General features: G+C 52.3%; 1 protein-coding gene across 10 annotated transcripts in view; it reads right to left on the bottom strand.

Moving 5' to 3' along the window:
• Window positions 1–18,601, bottom strand: part of APBA2 (amyloid beta precursor protein binding family A member 2) — a 222,511-nt gene that overhangs the window by 14,471 nt on the left and 189,439 nt on the right. For 6 of the 10 annotated variants that reach the window (XM_063698431.1, XM_063698432.1, XM_063698435.1 and 3 more), the window contains 4 exons: window positions 10,610–10,761; window positions 9,451–9,486; window positions 5,191–5,277; window positions 1,983–2,168 (listed from right to left, as the gene is read on the bottom strand). In XM_063698431.1, coding sequence (XP_063554501.1) covers window positions 1,983–2,168; window positions 5,191–5,277; window positions 9,451–9,486; window positions 10,610–10,761 — 461 coding nt within the window. The remainder of the gene's footprint in view (window positions 1–1,982; window positions 2,169–5,190; window positions 5,278–9,450; window positions 9,487–10,609; window positions 10,762–18,601) is intronic. The other 4 variants (XM_063698433.1, XM_063698436.1, XM_063698434.1 and 1 more) reach the window with 2 other exon arrangements.

Genomic DNA, 18,601 nt, shown 5'->3' with positions numbered 1-18,601 from the left:
GGCTGGGAAGGACGGCCTGAGAGCCCTGGAGCCCCGGCTCCACCACCCACGGCCCTCGGACTCCACTTGGGCTCCCTCGGGCCACCCCCATTCTTCCTCCCCTTGGACGACATCCTCCGCCCCCGCGGAAGCTCCAAGCCCGGGGAGCCGGCTCCGCGGGGCTGCGCCTCCTTCCGGCGTCATGCGGGCCGCTGGTGTGCCGCCAGCCGCCGCCTCCCCGTCACTCCACGCCGGGTACCGGCTGCCTCCTGGGAGGTGTGGGGTTCAGGGGGCTCTCTCTGAGGCTGGCGCTTCAGAGAAGGGGTCGCCCTGCCGGCCTCAGCTCGCAGCCAAGCCTGTGGGCGTTCACTGCTGTGAGTCCAGGAGCCCAGCCCAGGCCCCACCTCAGGGCTCAAGCGGCCTCCTGCAGGTGGGCTGTGGGCAGAGCCTGCAGGCGCTGGAGAGGTGGGGACGAGGAGGCTGCTGTGCTGGCAGGACCACCCTGCGGCCTCATCTACCCAATACGGCATACCCTGGCTTTAACCCTCCGCATCGGCTGCACCTGGGGGCTCTCAGTGCCCCTTGGAAACTCTCACCAGCTGACTGCCACCCTTCGCCACCGGGCCTGCTCCTGGCCTCATTCCGCCAGTACCTGTGGCCCATCCCCAAGCCAGGTCTCTCACACATCCTCAGCCCTCAGTCACACAGAAATACCCATCCAGGTTTCGAAGGGTCTCCGTGTAGCGGTGGAAGGAATGTGTGAGTGCGCTGTTGAAATGCTCTCTCCCTCCTGTAAATCTGCCATCGCGCCGAAGCACAAGTGGGCCCAAGTTCTTAGGAAGAAGATGACTGCGCCAGCCGAAGGTTTGAACCCTGTCTTCAGTTTACATGCTGTATGTCAGGATCATGACAATATGGGGACCCTTCCCTATTGCCCAGGTCCCTGAGACAGCCTCAAGTCCTTATGTGAAAAAGAACGCCCTGGCCAACTGCCCCTGAAGGATAGATTTTTTTTTTTTTTTTTGAGACGGAGTTTCACTCTTGTCACCCAGGCTGGAGTGCAATGGCACGATCTCAGCTCACTGCAATCTCCGCCTCCCAGGTTCAAGCAGTTCTCCTGCCTCAGCCTCCCAAGTAGCTGGGATTACAGGCTCACACCACCAAGCTTGGCTAATTTTTTTGTATCTTTAGTAGAGACTGGGGTTTCACAATGTTGGCCAGGCTGGTTTTGAACTCCTGACCTCAGGTGATCCACGCACCTCAGCCTCCCAAAAGTGTTGGGATTACAGGCATGAGCTACCGTGCCCAGCCATAGATCATTTTTTAAAATTTCACTCTGGCAACAGCCACAAAACTGGCTCACCAGCAGCGCCTCCTGCTGGTCTGTGAGTAAGATCAGCCTCCAGGAAGGACAGTTCCTCTCTGAGCTCCCCTCTTGGCCCTGCTGCTCCTTCCTCAGCCCCTCTGTCCCCCTCCAGGCTAAAAACAACACTCTTCTCCAGCCAAGGAGGGAGCCAAAGGGCTTGTGATCTTTTCCTGAGTCTTTGGTATCTTATACTTCAGAATCACTTTTTACTTCCTCTGAAGACCACACGCAAAGGCAGAACTAAGCCTCATGTGCAGATGTGCTTTCTTTATAAAAGCAGCATGCCAGGGCCATGCGAAAATTTGCATTTTAATAACAAAAGTTACGCAAAGATTAACTTCATTTTTAGTAGAGAAAATGTTTTGTAAAGGGATTTCTTCAAATAGCTCCCTCGTATATTTAACCACGACTCAATTTATAAACAGCTCCTGAAGAACCTATTTCAAGAAGTAGAATAAAACTGTATTCACTTTCTTTGCAAACCCAAAGAGTATGCAAAAGATCACTGATTCACTGGAAACATCAATAACAGCATGGAGGCTTTCCACCTGAGGGTGGTTTCCACAGCGCCTGGATCCTAGAGCCGCCCTGGGCTGTGAACTTTGGGAGGGGAGTGCCCTGGCAAGGGCTTACTTACATCCTCCGACTCGAACACATGGCAGATCATCTTATACTGCTTCTTGCCTTCCTGGGCCCCGGGCGTGGTCTCGATGCAGTCCTGAGAGGCTGACCGGGGCATGCGGCGTCTGGCCATCAGCACCACAATGTTCCCAATGTCGGCGATGTAGGAGATGGTACGCAAGGCGTGGTCCATCATGGTTTCCTGTCGGGAGGGAGACAGTGCCACGTCAGGGAACACTACTGGGACAATCCATTGAAAAGCACTCCAGGGCCGGGCGTGGTGGCTCAAGCCTGTAATCCTAGCACTTTGGGAGGCCGAGGCAGGCGGATCACCTGAGGTCAGGAGTTCAAGACCAGCCTGGCAAACATGGTGAAACCCCATCTCTACTAAAAATAAAAAATAAATAGTTGGGCGTGGTGGCGGGTGCCTGTAATCCCAGATACTCGAGAGGCTGAGGCAGGAGAATCGCTTGAACCAGGAAGGCAGAGGTTGCATCGAGCCGAGATTGTGCCACTGCACTCCAGCCTGGGCAACAAGAGCAAAACTCCGTCTCAGAAAGAAAGAAAAAAAAAAAAAAGGCACTCCAATTATTCGGGTTTCGCAACCCTGATTCTCCTGACATTTGGGGCCGGATCATTCTTTATTGTGGAGGGCTGTCACGTGCACTGCAAGGTGTTAGGAGCATTCCAAGCCTCTCCCCAGGAGATGCCAGTAGCACCTCCCTCTTCCCAAGTGTGAGAATGAAAATTATTTCCAGCCATTGCTAAATGTCCCCTGAGGGACAAAAATCACACTGGTTGAGAACCACGGCCCTAGTTAACAGAGCGTTTTAGGGTAATGATTTACAGTCAAAGTCACTCTGCCCTCATCTCAGTCCCAGCTTCCAAAATGGACTGTGCAGAACCCAGGGAGGCGTGATGTCAGGTGAGCTCTTGGGCTGTCTCTGCTGGAGCAGGGGCTTGCCATATAGTGAAACCCATACATTCCCGGATGAGAGGCCACCCATGGCTCTGGAGAAGGGTCCCTTCTGAACGAGGTGCTCTCCTATGGGCCCAGGAGTGGCCTGGCCTGGCCTTCCTGCTGTGCAGAAGAGGAAAGCATCAAGGCCAATGTTTGTCACTCAATGAGCTCTTCCCAGGGAGCCCAAACAGCCTGGGCCTGGGTCAAGAGACACCAAGGTAGCCCACCTGACTTCAATTCCCTCAGCCTCTGGCAGGCCCATGACTCTTGATGGCTTTTTGTCCTTGGACAGGAATCTCCAGCCAGCATCTTGCCCACAACCCCTACCTAACAAGACTGCACACAAAGCTCAAAAAAACTAATCAACTGGTCTTTTATGCTTTTGTCCTCTGTTCACAAAAGAAACTCGAGTGTTTCTGCAACCTCTGGACCTCATTTCTTCCTCCCAGAATCCACTTTGCAGTGGATGCTGCTTCACCTTTGTCTCAGCGGCTGATTTTTTTTCTGGCCAAAGCCATGAGGCTGTTTCATAACCACAAGAGTCACCTTCCAGGGAGGGACACTGAAAGGAAACAGCTGGAGTGGCTCTTCAGCATCTCCTGATTTCTGTCACTGTCATAAATGCCTGAATCAATCCCCAGGTGTCAGAAACATGTTTCTTCCCCAGCTCCTATCAATGGCAGATCCCTCCTCCTCCTCACAGAAGCTGCCTACCAACATGGCCGCATCTGCTCTCCTGCTCTGACTGGCTACTTTGGCCTTCCCAGTCTCTCTCACCTGTTCCCTCCTCTCCAGCTCCTCTGCCCCAACAGCTTTAATTTGCATGCCCTGTCCAGAATCCAAAGATCCAGAAGGGAAAGGAAAGGAAGGGAGAAGGGGCCAGTGGAGTGAACCCTGAACTGGGCCAGCCTAGGAGATTTCTCATCTCTCCTTCACAGGATCCAGCGGAAGAGTTACTCTTTCAGCTGGGGCTGCGGGTATTAGGAGGTTCAGAGATTTTCAGGAACTTGTTTAAGGCTATACAGCTCATGAGGATGGAGCTCAGCTTCAATCCCCAAGCCCATCCTCCCACCCCAGGTGTGGCACCCTCCATGTACACTGGCAAGAAGAGGTACTGGGGCAGGCCTAGCAGCTGTACCCAGAAAGGCCCGCCTGCAAGGCTGGCCCTCTCTGGCATCTGGGAACGTGGATCTCAGGAGGGTACCCAGCACCCGAACTGACAACCATGGTTCCTTTTGCCTAAACCGTTTGTGCAAACAACGTAGTCTAGGCTGGACACCTCTTTTGCCTCTGGGAGTCTGGAATTTTGGTAGCTGCCAGGCAGAGGGTGCCTATGTGACCAACTCCCAGTAAACACCTTGGGCTGAGTGTCTATGAGCTTCCCTGGTAGACACAACTTCATTCTGTTGTCACAGCCCCTTGCCAGGGAGTTCAGTGTGTCCTGTGTGACTGCGGGGAGGGCTCTGGAAGCCTGCATCCGCTTTGCTGATTCTGCTCTGGAGCCATCTGCTGAAATAAATCTCAGCTGTGAGCGCACTGAGTCCTGTCAGTCCTCCAAAACCACCCAGCCTGTGGTGGTCTTGGGGACACCCAGCACAGGTGGGTGATGAGGCATGGGGCTCGGAGGGTTGGTGGGGGGATCTAGTCCAGATGGTTTGCCCACAAAAGATCAGAAAATGAAGTCAAAGTCTGTGAAGTGTCGCAAGCCCAGTGCCTGAGCCCTGGCACCTGTCTCCCTGAGTTTTCACCAAGTGCCAGGCTCCAGGAGGGGGCTGGTTCCAGGGTAGGGGGGTGCAGGACACAAAGATCAGTGGGACAAGGTGCAAGCCTGGACACAGGACAGACATGGGACGAGGAAGGGCGCCACTGTGCCCGTATCAGGGTATGTGAGGGCCTGGAGGATGGTCAGGGCACGGCACTAGGTTGGGAGTGGTGGGCTGCAGTGTGAGCCACATAGTGGGGGCTGCTGCCTCCTCTGTCCCCAGAGGTCAGGATCCCCAGGAGTGGGGAAGCAGGGGAAGGCGCAGGTAGCCCAGCAGGTCTTCCCACCCACCTCCCGCCCGCAGAGCCCTGGGGTGACGCCAGCACGGCTGCTACCTGCTGTGCGCTCCTTGCTCCTCCCGCAGCCTGGGCTATGGGCCTTGGGTTGATGGGCGCAGAGAGCACAGGAGAGAAGCTGCTGAGAACGAGCCTATACCATGGGACAAGAAGGAGTCGAACTTAGGAGTTTACCTGATTTTGAACAACTGTCTTAAACACTTACCTGCGTGTCTGCATTTAAAACCTTGATCCTCTGGGTGGAAATGAAGAGGTCCACTTCCGTCAGCGTCTGGGCATCCCCCTCAGAATTCTAAGAAAGGACAGTGGATATCGTTAAAGTCCAAAAACCAACTCGGAATAGAGGACATGCAAATAGCATTATGACAAAATGCTCAACATCCCTAATCACCAGATAAATCCAAATTAAAACCACAACAATGTATCATTTCATATCTGTCAGAATGGCTCTCGTCAAAAAGATAAAAGATAAGAAGCACTGGCGTGGGGTGGAGAAAAGGGAACCCTGGTACACTGTGGGAGGGTGTGAATCAGTGCAGCCACTGTGGAGAATAGAATGGCGGTTCCTCCAAAAATTCAAACTACAACCACCATGTGATCCAGCAATCCCACTGCTGGGCATATTTCCAAAGGAAGTGAAATCAGCGTGTCTAGGAGACACCTGCACTCCCATGCTCACGGCAGCACTATCCACAACAGCCAAGACATGGGATCAACCCAAAGTCCATTCACGATGAATGGATAAAGAAATGTGGCGCGCAGACACACTGGAGGCCTACTCAGCCTTCGCAGAGAAAAAGCTGTGTCATTTCCAACACACGGATGACCCCAGAGGACATGCTGTGAAGTGAAATCAGCCAGGCACAGAAAGATAAATACTGCACCATCTCACTCAGGTGGAAGCTACAAATGTCAATCTCACAGAAGTAGAGAGCTGAATGGTGGGGGCTGGGGCAAAGGAGTGAAGGGGGAAGTATTGGTCCATGGACACAAAGCTCCTGCTAGACAGGAGAAATGAGTTCAAGAGATCTATTGTGCATCATGGTGACTACCGTTAACAATATTTCATATTCTTAAAAATTGCTAAGATAGTGAATGAAGTGTTCTCATTACAAAAATTATAACTATGTGATGTAATGCACATGTTAATTAGCTAGATATAGTCATTTCACAATGTGTATATACTCCAAAATATTAGGTTGTACATAACAAATACATACAATTTTATCCGTCAATGTAAAAAGTAATACTCGAAGGAAGCCTCGGCAATTTTAACAATTACCCAGAGTCCACGTAGAAGGAAATGCTACTGGCCATCAGAAATCTACCTGCATGCCACCGGCCGCATCATCTAGCTAAGTGTGAGTTCTCGAGGCAGTCTGTAAGAGGCACCCGGGAGGGAGGAGGGCCGGCCCCCGGGAGCTTGACCGAGATGGGGCGGGACGCCTGGGTCTGTCGCCACAGCCCCTCCTGTCAGTGGCAAGCAAGGCCCTCTGGCTGACCCCTGTGGAATTTATAGACTCAGGTTACATTTCCTGGATTTGGGATTCTAAGTATCCTTAAGAAATGGGGAAGACATTGTCACAGAAGCTGAATGAAAATGTCAGCCTTTCCTTCTGATTTAAACAGTCACCACCATGTCCACCCCACAGTGGCCTTGGGGGACTGAGCCCTGGGGCTGGCCTGAGTGCTGTCCTCACAGCGACAGAGAGAAGCCAACAGAGGTGCCACACAAATGGCCTAATTCGTCACCTGTAGCCACTGTAGTTACGTCTGGCATATGGTTGTGAGACGAGTTTCATGGGCTCTTCTGAGCTGAGTGAACTCTTCAGGGTCTGCCCCAAACTAGGATAGCCTTTAATTGGTTTTCACATTTGTAAGAATCCTAATTACCACTGCACGGTGGCAATGAATTTCAAGTTCTATTGGTTTGCCCACCGAGGTGAATAATTCTCCATGGTCACTGGGGAGCCCAGGGTGGTCTATTTTCCATTTCGAAACAGCAAAAACTATGATTTAATTATTCACTAGAAAATCTGAAATAAGAAATCTCCCTGCTGACAATTCCTCAAGAATTTTGAGTTGTAGAGAGGCCCGGTATTGTAATAATAAATGTGTATTTTAGCTCAATTTTCAAGGGCAAGGGTCTTTTGGGCTTTCTTTGCTTTTAACTCATTAGAAAGAGAAAGGAGTTGAAAGCAGTGCAGCTGACAATCCGCAGCCGCGGAGGAACTTTTTCTCTGTTTTTTAAAATTGGGTTATGTTCAGCATCAGCATGCATTTAAAGGTTATATTCATGGATTGTGGCTCAAAATCCTCTTGCTAAAAAGTAGGTCAAGCCAGAAGTGAGAAAAGTTGCAGGTGGACCTTGGCATTAGTGACAATTGTGGAGGAAACCTGAGGCTGGGATCCCTGGATAGGAGAAGAGGGGCAGCCTGAAGCCACCCAGGCTCCAGTGGAAAACCCATCAGTAACAGGGCAGGGAGAGGACACCCATCATCCTCCTTGGCAGAAGAAGGGAGGGTGTCAACAGTACGGATCCTACAGACACCAGAGAACAGGCCACAGGGTGGGCCTTGGCACGTCTGCGGATGGGGGGCATGACCTGCAGTCATCCCCATGGCTGTGGCCGGGCCAGGAAAGGGACCTTCAGCAATGACACTGAGCATCCCACTTTCCAAAAAGGAAGAACAAACCGTAATTAAATGTAATCAGGCGGTCACCTGACTGGCTGCAGAGGCCTTTTTGAGCTGGGTCTGCCTGTACCAACCCCTCTAGAGGCGGCAGTCACTCTGTAGGATTGCTGGACCTGCAGGTCCCAGAAGCCAGCTGCAGTCCGTAGGGACTCCCTGCTCCAGCTGGACTAGGAGGCTGCAAGCGAGGGCCCCCCTCTTTTGAGAAAAGCACACCCCAACTGCAAGTCTGCAATGTGTGGCACATTCTGCCTTGCCTGGAGGAAATCAGCCCGGGAAGAGGAGCATGAGCACGATCCTTCCTCTCTGGCTCCTGAGCAGAATCAAAGGAGACGCTGCTGGGCAAAAGGCAGACGTCCTAGGTGGACCAAAGTCTCACTCCAGAAGAGGGAGTCCCCACATGGGGTCTTCTGGCCAAAGCGCCAGAAAATGGCATTACTTCAAAGCAGGGAGGGGGAACTAAATCTCCTGCTGTTTAAACAGAAGAAAACAGTGGGCAATAAGCCAGTGCCAAGGCCCCCGGGGTTTGCCCCAGGCCTTGTGACACCAACTATTTTGATATTTTCCATATGAGGAAGATTGGAAAAGCTCTAGCATTTACTAAATGACCACGTGACAAACAAATGACTCAACGTCAATCTTTTTATTTTTTTTCTTTTGAGATGGAGTTTCGCTCGTTGCCCAGGCTGGAGTGCAATGGCACGATCTCGGCTCACTGCAACCTCTTGCCTCCTGAGTTCAAGTGATTCTCCTGCCTCAGCCTCCCGAGGAGCTAGAATTACAGGCATGCACCACCATGCCTGGCTAATTTTTTGTATTTTTAGTAGAGACGGGGTTTCTCCATGTTGGTCAGGCTAATTTCGAACTCCCGACCTCAGGTGATCCTCCCGCCTCGGCCTCCCAAAGTGCTGGGATTACAGGCGTGAGCCACCGCGCCCGGCCTCAGTGTCAACCCATTTTTAAAAGTCTGCCAGTGTTTCAACACTTATTTTCTTTTTTTGTTTCTTTTTTTTTTTCTTTAAGAGATAGGGTCTCACTCTGTCGCCCAGGCTGGAGTGCAGTGGTGCAAACACAGATCACTGCAGCCTCGAACTCCCAGGCTCAAGTGATCCTCCCACTTCAGCCTCCCAGGCAGCTGGGACTTCAGGCATGTGCCATCATGCCCAGCTAATTAAAAAAAAAAAAATTGTGGAGACAGGGGTCTCATTGTGTTGCCCAGGCCAATCTCAAACTCCTAGGCTCAAATGATCCTCCTGCCTCTGTCTCCCAAAGTGCTGAGATTACATGTGTGAGCCACAGCACCCAGCCCAAAAACTCATTTCCAATAAAGAAAGCACCACACGGGCAAACTGAGCTACTCACCCTCCTGACTTAGTAAATTAAGCTTAAGGAATCTTTAACTATCAGAACAATTCAGTAATACTGCACAGGAGGCCCAGGCCCTACACCCACCACGTTGTCGTATCAACTAAATGTCATATCGATTTAAAATGTCCACGTAAAACAGGAACATCACAGCATTATCCATACAGTACACAGGAGATGCTAAGAAAGAGGAATTAATAAATCCTTCCATAAATGGGTGGTTAAAAAAATGAAGTGTCTGTAGTTTCATTTACAAACATCTAAGATTCACCTACCAACGGAAGAGGAAAAGCTGCTTTGCAACATTATTTGGATCCCCAGGGGAACCCCCCAGCCCCCACCGCCCAGGACAAGCCACGGAAACACAAGCAAACAACACTGTCCCAGGGCCTCAAGGCCCTACACACCGCTTTTTTCTTGATCTTAGCAGCCTTTTGCATCCTCTGACAGCATGGAAGAGAAAAGAAAAACAAGTTGGCACAGAGAAAAGGAAGGTGCGTGAGGTTATGTCACTTTGGTGGTTGACGCCCCCACACTCAGGTCTGGTGCCTAGCAAAGCCCAGCAGGGACGGGTGGACAGCCACTGCCCACTTCAAGCACACACACTGACCAAGAGAAGCCCACACAGGTGTCCCTGGAGCGCTAGAAATGACTGCCAACCACCCCATCTATGGAGGACAGGAAAGATGCCATCAGCCGGCAGGAAGGCGAGCTGAGCTCCAGGCAGCGGAGCAAGGCAAGGGTCTGGGATGCGAGGGCCGGGCCTCTGCTGAGAGGCACTGGCCAGCAGGGCTCAGCACTGCCCTGGGTTACCTGGCTTTCTCCTGCCCACCCCGGATGGCCTCATGGTGCTCCGCTGCTTCTTTTAGAGGAGGTTGTGTATGGTGAGGGCTGGGGAGGAGGTTGCCGCCATTTCTCACCCCTGGGCTAGTGGGCCTCTGCAGATCCTGTCTTGCTCAGAGAGGTGAGACCTCAGATGGGTGCACCCCCTCCCCGCCGACCCCATTTAATTTTGCTGACGTGGCCTCATCTTCCCCTTGCCCGGCCTCACCCGATGTTCAAAACCAGACAACCCAATGAGCACTTAGAGCTACAAGCAGGTCAAAGTTTTTTTTGAGGTCCTGAATTTAAATAAAACGTGATTTATTTTTCACCCTTTCTTGAAGCACTCTGAATGGCACTAAAAATACACATACTGTTGAACTGGGATTTGGGATTGTTTTATGACTAGAATGCTTTGGAACGATGATCTTTAAAGGTTGTATTTCTGGGATGCCGTGGGCCTCTCGTTAAGGAGCTGGTTGCCTCTGCCCAGCCAGCTTTCTCCCAGCCAAGGCGCAAGCCTCCCTCAGCCTCGTTGGCACCTGGGCCGCTCCTGCCCCCTGTGCCGAGGGCTGTGCAGTCCGAGCTGGAAGAGGGCGTACGCCCCGCCATATTCCCTCCTGCTAGTGCCCCCCAAAGTGTGCGGGCATTCCCTCCTGCTAGTGCCCCCCAAAGTGTGCTGGCATTCCCTCCTGCTAGTGCCCCCCAAAGTGTGCGGGCATCCACGAGGGGCCCTCGAAGCACCTCTACCTTGACCCGGCTGACGGCTTCCTGCGCTTGCATCATTCTGATGTTTTTGGAAGGGTTCCGTTCTGATAGCAGCTGGGTGGACCCCAGGTAATTGGCAGCAAAGATGATCCCATCGATGAGGTCTTCTGGTTCGCAGGGCCCTGGAACTGAAGGAGGGCACAGAGTCAGAGTCTTCCTAGAGGAGAAGTCCCCTGAACAAAGAACTTGCATGCCTGGCCATAGCACAAGGAACACGGCAGCCAGGATGCGGGGCAAACTAGAAGGGCCCAACCATCGCCATCTGCAGCCAGCCACGGGCGGCCGGTCTGCTTCCCTCACTACCCCGTGCTGCAAGTAACTGCGCGAAATCAACACTTGGGCCAGAAAACTCTGCACAAACAGTGTCAGGGGGACAATGCCAGCATTCCAGTTGACTGTCACTCAAGATGACAATCACAGGCTGCAAATCCAGAAGGCGACACATCCCAAACACGACAGCACTTTCCATGCCTTCCCCACAGCCCCAGAACTCATGCTGGTGACCTGAAACTGTGCCCTGGGCTTCTCCTTGGCCTTTCCTTGTGCATCTGTCCTGAGGGGCTCCTGCCTGTCTGTAGCCTCTCAGGACACCCGTGTAGCTCCTCACACCCATCACACCGCAGGCCCAGGCTTGGCAACATCATGCTTGTTCCATCTGCTGCCCCTAGACCATCGTGGCCCAACAAACTTTCTGCCAGTCACAATGGAAGGTTCTATCTCTGCAGTGTCCAATACAGGATCCACTACCCACATGTGGCTTTGAGCACTGGCACTGTGGCTCCTGCTGCTGAGGGACTGGACCCTTTTCTTGTATGTAATTTTAATTAATTGAAATATAAAGAGCCACATGTTAGGGTCATATCCAACCAACCCCCAAGTCCTGTCCATGTTGCCCACAAACCAATCTTGAGTGGCTCCTATGCCAGAAAATAAGGCTCCAGCTAGGGGTTGGCAAACCTTTCCTGTAAAGGGGGAGATGGTACGTGTTTTAGGCTTTGTGGTCTCTGTTGCAACTATTCACCGTTGTACCTGAGGCGTAAAGGCAGCGGTAGACAATATGTAAAAGAGGAGGTGTGGCTGTGTGCCAAGGAAACTTTATATGCAAAATCAGGGGGCCAGGAGGATTTGCAATTGGGGCTGCAGTCAGCCGACCTCTGAGCTATCCTAGACCGTGGCTTGGCTGTCCTCTCAGACCCATGTTGGCCATGTCACCTGCCTTATCCCTCCCGACTGCCCACCTCCTGGCCAGAGCCCTTTCCGTTGGGGATTTTGGCCCTGGCTTCCTGGCTCCCCTCCTGCTCCAGCTGACCCCTCCCTGAGTCCCTCCAGGATCACGGGCCCAGCCATCCTGCAGTTCCCCAGCCCTCGTGCCAGCAACCTCCTGACCTCTTCCCTCCCTCAGCCAGCTGATCCCTGGTCTCACCTCTAACCCATTCCGATGCTAAAATCATCAACTGGCCCAGCTTGGGCGCCGCCATCCACCACTTCAATAACATCCGCCCAGTATCCTCAGCTTCCTGACCCCAGTCCTGTGTATCTGCCCACAGGAGTTCAGCAAATCTCCAACCTGTTTTCTCTGGACCTGAGGCTGGAAAAAGCTGCCCAAGAGGGCAAATGAGTGCCATGATAAATGTATTATAAGAGTGTATTATAAGAGCGCCAAATGCCCCACAAACACCCTCACAACTCTCATCTATCTCTCTGGGAAACTCAGATTCTTCCTCCATGCAAGAGTTATTCCAGACCCCTCCACTGCCTCAAACTCCTGGCTGCCCCTCCCTCACCTGCTCAGACAGACCAGGTGGGGAACTTCGCGTTGGTGCTCAGCCCACTTGGCCCTCCTTCCTGCTTTCCTGGGCAGTAGTGGGTCTGCGTGCCCCTGGGGTCAGAGGATCACCTGTGCTCCCAGCCGTCTCTCCCTACAGGGCCCCCCTATCCCTCCCCTTTGCATCTAACTGAGTCCTATCAATGGGGTCCTCCCACAGCTTTTAAATATCCTCCATTCACCCCTTGCCCTGGAGCCGATAAACATTCTCCCAGCTGGGCAGGGCTGCAGGCACCAATGTGGGGGACTGCGGGATTCAGGGGTGGCACCAGGGGAGGAACCCCTGTCCACCTGTCTCTCAGAGGGTACACCGGGGCCTGTCACCAGGGGAATCAGAGGCAGCCCCACAGAGGGAACAGGACCCATCTATCCCAATGCAGTACCCCCACCATACCCTGGCGCTTCTTCAGAGTGAAGTGTGCACATCTGCCTAGCTGGGGGGCTTGGAGAGCATGTATGACAGCCCTGGCTGCCACAGGCTCGCCAGACATGCCCTGTGGTGCCTTTTATGGCATCTGGCTGTGGGGCTGGGAAGGCTCCCAGCGACTGAGGTAGGCCTGTTTCTACTACCTCACACCACCTTGCCGTCCCCAGTGAGCATGGCTCAACAGGCACTCCCCAGTGAAGCCCCAGTCACCCAGTGGGGCCCAATGCAGTGACTCTCATTAACCACTAGATGGCGTCACTTTGTTCTGCAGGAAAGCTCTGGTTCTTCCAGGCGCCCCAGGTACCCCAGCCTCACAGCCCCAGCAGGTGACCAGGGCCTTGGGCGAGTGTCCTCATGTCCCCTCTGTGGCAGGGGCTGCCTGGCACCCTGTCGGCCCCAGGCCCTGGGGAGGCTGGGAGGCCAGCCCTCCCTTTGGAATCTGACTCCTACCTTTCCAGGCACTGCCCCTTGGCTTTTCCCTCGCCAGCCCCCAGGGTGGCCCTGGTCAGCGCACCCGACCCTTCTGAGGTTCACATTTCCGTGTCGACCCATGTCCTTGAGTAAATTTAGGAAAGACTGGCCTCGTCTCCCCCTGAAGTGAGCGTCAGTAGCTCTGGGGCCCATTTGGGCACAGACTGCTGCATGTGAAGGGTGCCCCATCCCAGGCAGGGGGTCACCACTGGCACCCACGGATGCCTGCTTCTGGGATGAGGCCAGTGAAGCACTCAAGGGCCTTGCTGCAACTCCAGCCACCACCCACCTCTGCCTGGGGGCCTTCCATGCCTACCTTGCTCTTTTGTTCAGCGAGAAACAATCGAGTCCAAGGTGGCCCCAGCATCCTGCCTCCCACTCACACGCACCACGGGAGGAGAACCCAGACCCAGAGAAGAGTCCAGTGGGGGCGGCATGGTGCGGGGAGTATATCAGATTCATGGGCACAGCTCTCAACTTCCGCAGGAAACGCAGAACCCAAATCTAACAGCTTCGTTAGAAAATGAAAGCAGCTAGCCCTACATGTTTGGGTAGAAATTGCTGTTATTTTGCTCAAGTCTTGCACTGACCCTAAGCTGAGACCACCAGAGGGAGACAAAATGACAAGATAATCAAGATACAGGTTTAAAGATCTTGTCTCCCCAGAGAGTGATTTATCCTTCTCACACCGTATATCTTACTCACATAGGCATATGCACAGCGTATCTGCACAGTCTGGAGAAGAATAAGGCGCTCCAGGTTCTCCCCTTCCAGAGGAAGCCTCTGTTTGAAACACCGCTTAGGAAAACCCTAGGCCCTCTGGACAGGGAAGGGGAGGGGAGTCCCACAGCTTCAAGCCTGAGGGTCTCCACTCCTGCCACCTTTGGAGAAAATTATCCTGAACATGGGTGGTGGACAGAGGCTTCTAAGGTGCCAGTGTGGCCCCAGGGGGTCTCATTAGCTCCAAGACCTGTCCCTGTATCTCCTGGGGGTCTGGGAGGAGGTGGCTGGGTGGAGCTGGAGCACAGGTGTATGTGGGAGTGTGGGGGTGCATCCACAAGGCCCGCTGTTCTCTGCAAAGGCACGGAGTCTTGGAGTGCAGCCCTCATGCCCAACACACCAGACCTCTGTGCAACAATGGTACAGTTCCACCCAGTCCTCAACCACGCCATGAAGCAATCTCAGGGTCCCAATTTTACAAATAAGGACCATCTAAGTGGGTCACGTGGCTTTGCCCAAGTTCACTGTCATGAGTTCAGGTGCTCAGCATTTCTGAACCCACTGTATAAAGACCGGTGTTAAGACAGAAACATGGAGCTCACAGGCTACACAGTGAGGCTGACATCAGTCCCACAGCCACAGAACAAATGCATCAGGATGGGCCATGGTGAATGCTCAAAAGGGAGGCTATGACCCTGGGAAGGAAGGGACAGGGAGGCTGCTCTGGTGAGGAATTTGGGGGTGGCTGCTGTTTAAGCTGAGGTCTGGAGGAGGAGAAGGAATCAACAAGCTGTAAGGCAAAAGGAGGAGAAAGCTTCCCAGGCTGAGGTGGGAGCAGGTGCAAAGGCCCTAGGGTGCAGAGACAATGACACCTTAGAAGAGCTATAGGATGTCTGGACTGCCGAGGCCTAGGGCATGGGCCAGCAGCTGAGACAAGTCGAGGGTGGGGAGGAAGCGCTGGCCAGATGTGAGGACCCTGGGGCCACGGGTGACAGGCCATAAGGACTGTCACTCCAGGGTATCCATCAGGGAAGTGGCCCAACCACTCCTTCATTAGAAATGAACTCTGGCAGAGGGGCAGGCAGCAGAGAGGAAGAAGGGACAGCAGCTGAGAGGCTACTGTAGCCATCCCAGCACATGAGTGGTGATGATGGTATGGACAGGGTGACAATGGAAATGGAGAGACAGCAACAGATGGGGATTTAGGGGTCCATCAACAGGACGGGAAGTTGGACTGGAGTCTGAGAGAGGATGAGGACGCTAGACAATGGTTGCAGAGCTCGATGGACAGACCTGCCCCTCACTGAGAATGGGTGCCTGGAAGAGGACTGAGCTTGGGTTGGGGATTCCAGGCAAGTTTAGTGGCAGGAGCCTGGATGCTCAGTAGGCGGCTGGACTCGGGAGTCCCGGTTAGAAAAACAGATTTGGGAATGAATCATCTGCAGGTGCCAAGTGAAGCTGCAGGCATGGATGAGTCTGCAAGGAAGGTCATGGGCAAGGGGGCAGGATGAAGCCCCAGGACTCTGCTCTGCTAAGTACCAAGAAAAGAAGGGGCTTAGAAAGGGAGGCCTGCCCATCTGCACCCATGCTAGCAGGAGGCCAACTACAAGGAAACCTCGTGTATTGGGCACAGTGTCAAGGAAGTCAGTCGTGACCTCAAAGAGCTGTTTCAGAGGAACCGGGGCAGGAGCCAGAGAGGGGGCTGAGAGGTGCAGGGGAGGTGCAGACAATGAGGCAGCCACTCCCAGATTCCGGCTGTGAAAGAAAAGGGGCAAGTAGAGCGGGGTGGTGTGGATAGATGCAGGGTGGGACAGACGTGGTCAAAAGCCAGTGGAGGGGCGAGCGAAAGGGACAGGAGACAAACGACATCAGATCCTGTGAGGTTCCAAAGTGCAGACGGGACCCGGCCTCAACTGGGAGGAGGGGCTGCAGCTCTAATGGGGCAGGACAGGACTGGGAGGAGGCGAGCCACCAGATCAGCAGGAGAGCCTGCCCCCTGGAGTACCCCCTAGGTCTGGAGTGGGGAAAGGAGGCAGGAGTGGGTGAGTATCAGAGTCGTGTAACTGGCGTCTCAAGTGAGACCTTCTGCTGCAGAGCTAAGGCGTGACCTCCAGGCCCGACTCTCCAGTACCGCCAGGGCCTGTGCCTTGAGATGCCCCCACTGAAGGTGACCCTATAATATGGCTGATACGGAAGAGAAGACGCCATCTGAAAATCACACCTATGGGACATTCACCAGGGAGTGGCCACACCTGGGCCTGCAGCACAGGCTTTGTCACTGATAAAAGGGATTTGGGGGTTCCACAGTGTTGAACTTTAGACACCCAATGAGCAAGATTAAGTCACTGGATGCTGGGAGGAAGAGAAGCCACAACAGATAGTCAGGGAAGGAAGGTCAAAGCCAAGCTCAAGAAAACGCACAGAGTTGCCCAAGACAGATCCTAACCCTTGCAGTGGGGAGAATGACTTCCCAGAAAAAGCATAATAAATAATTTTTTTAAAAAAATGGTAAAAACGGGAAAAAGCATATGCATAGGCGGTTCACTGCAGCAGCACTATTTGTAATAGCAAAAACCTGGAAACCACCCAAACACTCCTGAATAGGAGACATCTATCCACACAGTGGAGTTCTGCAGAACATCCTCTCCATGCTCCTGTGAACAGCACAGAGCTGTGGCATCACCGCCAGGGTTTACTGTGAAGTGAAGAAAGCAACATGGAGATATGGGGGTCTAATCCACCACCATTTACCTAAGAAAGGGGAAGACATGCTTACAATAAAAATATGTAAAATGCTCAAAATGGTTACCTATAGTGGAAGGGAAGAAATTGGGAGGTGGGGGGATAAATAGGGGAAGAAACTGACCTCTTTGCATACATCCTGTGTTGTTTATTTGAATTTTATACCATGTAAGTATTTTATATAATTATAAAACAAAATTAAATGGAAAAAGCAAAGTCCAAATAACTAAGAGAAAAATGAAACCAATGAATCTAAAAGTGTATCCAGTCGTGATCTATTCCAAAATATTTTAAAACACAGTTGTCTGACTGTACATCCCTTGTGGGATGTATTCTAAACACAAAAGTAAATGCAAATAAATCGTAATCTGTATCTACAATCATGTGTCCTTGGCAGTGTTTGGTATTGTTATTCTGAGACTGTTGTAAGCTTAATGGAATAAAACCAATGCAAAATTATGCCGGTGTCCTTGAGAACAGGAATTTGGGGCACAGGAAAAAGAAACTACAAATGTTAGAACCTATAAACCTGACAAAGTATCATTAGGAATCATGACGTTATTTGATCTTAAAAAATATGTTGTGTATTAGTTATTGTTGGCTGCATAACAAATTACTCGGGAATTTAGTGGCTCAAAACAACAACCATGGATTATCTGAGAGTTTCTGTGGATCGGGAATCTGGGTGTGGCTTAGCTGGGTGACTTTGGCTCAGGACCTCTCATCTGTCACAGGCAGCAAGGTACTGAGTGATGCTGCAGCCATCTGAATGCCTGAAGAGGGGGCATCCACTTCCAAGTTCTCTCACCAGGCCGCTGGCCAGAAACATCAGTCCTGTGCCACGTGGGCCTCTGGATGGGGCAACTGCCAACCACACCAGGCTAGCTTGGTTCCTTCAGAGGGAACAAGTAAGAGAGAACAAGAAAGGACAAGCTGAGACAGAAGCCACATCTCTTTGTAACCTGACCTTGGAAGCCATATCCCATCTCTTCTGCCATATTCTATTCAATAGAAGCGGGTCAGTAAGTCCATCCCCCACACAGGGGGAGGGAAGGACTCACAGCCATGAATACCAAGAGGCAGGGGTCCTTGGGGGCCATTTAGGAGGCTGCCTTCCACATAGACATATACACTCTCACCAAGTCTACAACAATGAGCAACCGCACTACCCAGATTACAGTCTCTAAATGTTATTTCACAGGGCTCCTTGGAGAAAGAACGAACTGGTTCCAGACCTGGGGCAAGAAATATTTAAGATGATCCTGGAATATACCAGAAAGGAAGGAAACAATCAAAGACTACTGGGTTCACATTGATGGGACTCAGAAAACAACCTAAAGAAGCTCTTATTGGCCATAGAAAACTTGAGCACCAATAATCATGGTAACACACACAAAATACATCAACTGTGCTAACAACAACATACACAACCTCACCGGTTATCTTTTAAAGGCTGTCAGGGAAACTCATTAATTTTTTTTTTTTTTTTTTGAGATGGAGTCTTACTCTGTCGCCCAGGCTGGAGTGCAGTGGCGTAATCTCGGCTCACTGCAAGCTCCGCCTCCCGGGTTCACGCCATTCTCCTGTCTCAGCCTCCTGAGTAGCTGGGACTACAGGCGCCCACCACCACGCCCGGCTAATTTTTTGTATTTTTAGTAGAGACGGGGTTTCACTGTGTTAGCCAGGATGGTCTCGATCTCCTGACCTTGGGATCCACCCGTCTTGGCCTCCCAAAGTGCTGGGATTACAGGCATGAGCCACTGCACCCAGCCAACTCATTAAT

The sequence above is a fragment of the Gorilla gorilla genome, chromosome 16 (genome assembly GCF_029281585.2).
Source record: "Gorilla gorilla gorilla isolate KB3781 chromosome 16, NHGRI_mGorGor1-v2.1_pri, whole genome shotgun sequence".
In the NCBI taxonomy this organism is placed as follows: domain Eukaryota; kingdom Metazoa; phylum Chordata; class Mammalia; order Primates; family Hominidae; genus Gorilla; species Gorilla gorilla.
Note: the sequence above shows the minus strand (reverse complement) of the source record. Positions and strands in the feature narration are given on the sequence as shown.